Source organism: Strigops habroptila, chromosome 3 (assembly GCF_004027225.2).
Source record: "Strigops habroptila isolate Jane chromosome 3, bStrHab1.2.pri, whole genome shotgun sequence".
Classification (NCBI taxonomy): Eukaryota; Metazoa; Chordata; class Aves; order Psittaciformes; family Psittacidae; genus Strigops; species Strigops habroptila.
This window is the reverse complement of record NC_044279.2, coordinates 78340438-78346623: the sequence shown is the minus strand read 5'-3', so window position 1 is coordinate 78346623 and position 6186 is coordinate 78340438. Positions and strand designations below refer to the sequence as shown.

The 6186-nt window shown below is 42.3% G+C and overlaps 1 protein-coding gene across 7 annotated transcripts in view; it reads left to right on the top strand.

Annotated features, from left to right (window-relative positions):
- The first annotated feature begins 4947 nt into the window (after nucleotides 1–4947).
- TTC26 (tetratricopeptide repeat domain 26) overlaps nucleotides 4948–6186 on the top strand; it is a 50996-nt gene continuing 49757 nt past the window's right edge. For 4 of the 7 annotated variants that reach the window (XM_030479506.1, XM_030479505.1, XM_032919811.1 and 1 more), the window contains exons 1-3: nucleotides 4978–5025; nucleotides 5130–5267; nucleotides 5670–5762. Coding sequence is in view for 2 of the 7 variants with exons in the window: in XM_030479499.1 (XP_030335359.1) it covers nucleotides 5023–5025; nucleotides 5130–5267; nucleotides 5670–5762 (234 nt within the window). In the remaining 5 variants the exon portion in view is untranslated. Of the gene's footprint in view, nucleotides 5026–5129; nucleotides 5268–5289; nucleotides 5590–5669; nucleotides 5763–6186 lie in introns of those variants that run through there. The other 3 variants (XR_003990559.1, XM_030479499.1, XM_030479500.1) reach the window with 2 other exon arrangements.

The following is a 6186-nucleotide window of genomic DNA, read 5'->3' as shown; positions in this document are numbered from 1 at the left end:
TAATACAAGTAGAACTGAGTATTTTACATTGCTGGTCACGCAGGGAACATGCAATGACACTGAGGTCTCCCTGGTTTTGTATCTATTCATGTATTTATTTTGTTTTCATAGCACCTTAGAAATATCCTTTAAAAACAAAAGGTAAAATCAACAATAGCCTTAGCACAGCATTTCTTTTTAACCTCTTCCTTAACCCCTGCCTTCACAGTGCCACAGGGAGTCCCCAGGCAGAACATGTTATAAATGAGTTGTTGACCTCTCAACTACTTAATTGCCCAGCGTTTGTTGTCTCTCAGTATCAAGTCCCATGAGCATGCATTGAGCATCGGGTGATGTGGAGCTGGAGGGTGTGCAGCAGGAGGCTGCGGCTGGAGTGAAGCAAGTGCTCCCTGGAACCTGCTGAGCACTACACTTTCCCTTGTACCTCAGGGCTTTGCGCATCAGAAACAGTTGCCTGGCAGACTGATCAGTAACATCTGCTTCATGGTGTGAGAGAGACAAAGAAAAGCTGTAGCATCATGCTGTAAATGTGAGAGTTACTGATACTAGAGGAGATCATAAGGGTGGAAAGAAGAAAAAGTAAATGAGTGAGTCATATGTGTAAACCACAAAATTTGATGGGCCTGCCACAAGCAAAAGCAAAAAAATCTGTATATTTGTAATATACAGTTTGTTGCTGCCTGTGCCTGAGAGATCTTTAGTCCCTGGGGAATAGGTGAGACACCAATGCCAGCCCATTCATAGTGCCCTGGCTGCAGAAGGAAGCTAAGCTCCCTAAGATCCCAGCTAGCTTCATCTAATTCTTTTGTAAACTCCAGCCTAGCAACCTATAAAATCAAGAGGTTAGCAGTGACACAAATCAGCCAGATACCCCAAAAAATCTTCCATATCTCTTCAGGCCCTGCTGTCTCAGTAACTTCCCTCCAACTGTGAGCCAACTCTAACACTTCAAAGATTAGTCAGGGAGGGATACAGTTCAGAAACCTAGAAGTCAAATTATGTGTCAGAGGAAAAGGAAAAAAAAAGCTTTTTGACTCCTACAGGAAACTGCAGCTTTAATTAGAAATACTGTCTTAGAACAGAACTACAAGCATTGGGAGCATCCTGAAGGCAATGCAAATGACTCTGCCTACCCTTGAAAGAAAGTGATGACATGGCGAAACAGCAAAAATCTCAAACACCAGGAATATCTTGCCTAAGGTAACTTCTCCTGACACCCCCAGAATAACTCACAAAATTTATCCTAAAACATCTTTAAAGCACATCTTCTAGAACTACTTACTCTTTCTTATGAGCCAAGGTTTAATCCCCTTCTAAGGAATAAGGTGCTAAGAAACTGCATCTGACGTCCCCAGTGCATTTTTTCTGGCTGTGGTTTCTAAGCACCAGCTACTGTTATCTTGTCAGAAAGATAAAAAAGATCTAGCATTAAATATCTTCACTATGTGCAAGTATCCATCCAAAAAGTCAGTTCTCAGGTGTACATCACTTTGAGTACCTCATCTTTGTAATCCTAGCATTATTAATAGCTGATGGAGATCTGCCCTTGAATCATGGAATACAAACCCAGTAGTTTATCACTTATTCTGCCTTCAGAAGCACAGGGGCGAGTAAGATTCAGATAGGTAGACCCTGTATTTATTCATCTGAAGACAGAATTCAAACCCTTACGAACAACAATAATACCTGTGCATATATTGCATAGCTACATAACACCATAATAGGTCTCTGTGAGTGTTCTTATAATCTGTGTTAGATTAGAAATACCAATTTAACTCACCAGAGAACTGTAGAACTTTTCTGTAGAGTCTGAGAGTCCTGAAAAATGGGAATGAGAGGACAACCTGAGCATCACAGAGTCCCTATGCCTATCCTGCTCATATTGTAAAAGTGCAACTGTCCTCAGAACAAGGCACTGTGCATCTCCAATTCCTTCACTACATTCATTTTTACTGGCACATAGCCTAATTTCTTTTTTACTTAATTACATTATTTCCACTTGATTACTCAGAGAGAAGATACAGAATGAAAATTTTAGAAAGCTCAGAGGAGCCAGAGTTACATGCAAGTCTCAACTGCCCCCCAGTCAGTCAAACTACTACTGTGGAAGTTAGAACAAATAGTGCTAGTAGGTCTGACAATAACGTAGACATGTTGTCAGCTCATCTTTAATTTCTTTGGTACCAAAGACAATCAATGTAGCATTTTTCAAGCCATGAAAGAAACATGCATTGAGATACAACTGTCTTATTTTGCAGAATAAAATATTTTGACAGCATCCTTTAAAATAGATGTTTTTTCTACTTATTTGCTACAATTGTTTATTTTCTCAGTGTCATTTAATTATGATTATTATGATCAACTTATGAGTTTCACAATTGTACATTATTGTTTATTTTCTCCAGAGCTAGGAACTTTTATAGTACACAAGAATCCAAGGTTCCATTAAAATAAGAGAGATGATGCAAGTCTCCAGCACTGCAGAATTAGGAAATGTGAAGAATGGACATTAAAAAAACAAAAACAAAAACAAAAACAAACAAACAAACAAAAAAACCAAAAACAAAAACAAAAACAAAAACAAAACAAAAAAAAGAACTTTCTTGGTTTCAGTGGCTGTTCCTACGTTTTTGAAAAACATGAAGTTGTCAATTTTGTTTATGTACAATACAGAACTTTTAATATGAAATTTGCATGAGAAACTATATGTTGCAATAGATGATCTTATTTAGTCAACAGGATAAATATAGAAAAACTTCAATGTTGTTTTCAAGTTCTATCCACTATTACTAAGCCTGATTCCAAATTATTTTGTTTGTTTGGGCCTTTAACAGCTTTTACCCTGTCTTTAAAAATATTCAGGAAATCACGTTGAAGAACAGTAAAATAGAAATGTTTCAGTTTCTTCTTTTTTCCAGTTTTGTTAGAGGTTGGAATCCCAAATGTGAGGACAGACAGAAAAGAAAACATTACAGTACTGTAATGTCTGTGTTTATTTAATGTCAGTAACTTACAGGTCTAGCTTGCATAGTATAAAGATGTCTTTCAGTTTCAGTATTACAGAAGACCTAGGACATGAAATATTTTTTTTCTCTTTTGAATGATTTTACAGTATTTCTACTGTCCAAATTCAGAAGACAGTAATGTAAATTACAAACATAGCTGTATAGTATACCTATATAGAAGCTATATACATGTATATAATACACATGTATAGCAGCTGCATAGCAACTATGTCGACTTTTCAGAATCAATCTTTTTTTCTCATTTACTATGCAAGAACACGAAGGAAGATTTTACAAATATTCTTTGGAATTGAAACTATCTACTGATAAACAACAAGCCACCAAGACAGCATGCAAATATGTGGGTCATGTGTTGCATGATCCTGATAGTACAACATGATCCTGATCCAGTACATATCCTGATAAAGTAGAAGTCCTCATTATATTGCCATTGTCATGGGTTATCAAGAGTTTAGGTCTGATCTTGGAGTTCACAAGATCAGAACTGCCACAGATTAGAGTGAAATAACACTTCAAAGCACTGACTGTTCTCATCAGAAGTTACCAATCTAGTGAAAGGAAATCTACAGGTAAGGAAAAGAACAGTTGTAATTGAAATTGTATTGTACTACCAGCAGCCTTGGGGGTGGCCCTGTCTTCCCACTGATCTGTGTTACCACATAAGCAGAAGATGAAGCTAAATATGTGATGTATCATAAATATCTAGCTCAATTAAGAAAGTCTTCTTCCTTTTAACCCTTTCCCAACACATGCACACTTAAAAGTGAATATTATTAATCTATCTAATTTGTACATGACCAAAATAAATAGTAAGAAGTCTTTCTCCTTAACTGTTGATTTCATACTCTTTCTCTAAAGGACTTCATTTTCAGAGTGACAGGACATATATTTGTTTTCAGCATAAGTGTTAGCCTCTGTTCTAGACTCAGCAGGATACAGCTCTGTCAAGTAACTGTTATCAGTCACGGTTTAACCTCAGCCGGCAACTAAGTACCACGCAGCTGCTCACTCACTCGCCCTGCCTAACCCAGTGGGATGAGGAGGAGAACCGGGGTAAAAAGGTAAAACTCGTGGGTTGAGGTAAGAACAGTTTAATAGTTGAAAAAAGGCTAATAATAATAATGATGATCAAAAAGTTGAGAGAGGAATAAAACCCAAGAAAAACAAGTGATGCACAATACAAGTGCTCACCACTCGCTGACTGATGCCCATCCCCTTCCCGCTAACACCTCCCCACCCAGTTTATATACTAAGCATGACATTTTATGGTATGGAACACCCCTTTGGCTAGTTTGGGTCAGCTGTCCTGGCTGTGCTCCCTCCCGGCTTTTTGTGCCCCTCCTCACGGGCAGAGCATGAGAGACTGAAAAGTCCTTGATTAGGGTAAGCAATACTTAGTAACTAAAACATCGTGTGTTATCAGCATTATTCTCATACTCAATCCAAAACACAGCACTGCACCAGCTACTAAGAAGAAAATTACCTCTATCCCAGCTGAAACCAGGACAGTATCCCTCAGGTTTGGGGGGGAACCAGTACGGAACGCAGGGCAAGAGGATAAAAGGGGCTGGTAACATGCAAACCGGTTGCTCAACAGTACGTTTCTCTGGTGTCTCTCGTCTTCATCTTAAACTCCATTTCCAACTATGTTCCTGCGCGAGGGGACTCTCTATTCTGCACCCGTATGTGAATCTGTGTGTATGGGGGATTAAGTGCTAGCAGTTGGAATTAGACCACATTAGGCCTACGCGTCCGGTGTGCCAGCGACTAGAGACAGACTACGGAGCTACTCCCCTCGCCCTCCGCTCCCCGTCCCGTGTTGGCTCCGCAGACCGGCGCCCGCCGCAGCGGCGGCGGAACCCGGGGAGCGGCTCCAGTCGCGAGCCGGCGCCTATTCGCCGCTGCGCTCGGGCCTGCGCCGCGGCCCTCCGCCGTCCCGCGGTTACCCTGGCAACGGCGCCGTCGGCGGAGCGAGGAGTCCAAGCCTGGCGGCAAGATGGTGAGAGGTGGTGGGCCGGCGGGCGCGGCGTTTCCCCCGTCTCGGGCGGGGGAAGTTCTGCTGAGGCCCCGCTCTGACCCGGCTCTGCTTTGATCTTTGCCCAGATGCTCTCCCGGGCCAAGCCGGCCGTGGCGGATACTCCGCCGCCGTTAGACAGGCGGAGGAAGAAAGGGAAGAAGGTGCCGCAGCTGGAAGAACTCCTGGCCCTGAGGGACTTCACCGGCGCGATCGCCTTGTTGGAGGTAACAGCGGCGACGTGAGCGGAGACCTCGGCCCGGGGGCGCCGCGGTCCTCCGGCTCTCCCGCTCCCCTCGGGAGAGCGGTACCGTTATTGCCAGGCCTGTGCCCGACACGGCTGCGGGGCAAGGCGAACCCTTCCCCGGGCTTGTGTCCCCCTCATTTCCTTCCGCACCCTTTAGGGCCTGTTGCAGTAGCTTTCCCCTCGGTTCGCAGGACTAGGTTTGGCATGTGAGGGTTGCCGGCTGCTTCCCTCAGAAATGTAAGAGCAGCTCCACTCCTGTAGCATCCGTAGCTGTCAAGCCGACCGTGAGATAAGATGGCCTGGTATTAGTTTGATTATCTGTGGGGCTTTATAAACTCTGCAGCAGCTGACAAAATTCTTACATTATTTCTTCTCTACAAAGTTTAAACGGCAAGTGGGTGAGCAGGAGAAGGATACTGACCTTTGGATGGGATACTGTGCCTTTCATTTGGGTGACTACAAGAGAGCACTGGAGGTAAGGTGGGGAAATATGGCTCCCTGAGGTTGGAAATCGGGATGTGCTAAAGTGATAACAAAAGGAGAAAGATGTTCTGTAATAGGGAACAGTTCTGCCAGCCAGTTAAAGTACAAATGTATGGTAATAAGATAGATGCTCTGCCCATGAAAATAAACCTTTTTAAATGTTATCTACTGTCTGATTTAATATGAGGCTTAGTAGCCTAATTTAAATGTCAGAGATCAAGTCCTAGATTTTCCATTCCCGTTTTTCAGCTACTTTCCACAGTTTTGGATTTCAGGTTTAATTATGTCTTTGCCTCATTGTGTATTCTTTCTCTAGAGGTCGATGCATGTACCCATTTAATGTTCTTTATTGTTCTTTATGTTTTCATATATTGGTTAATTCAATGCAATGAGACATCCTTATTCTCCAGAAGCTT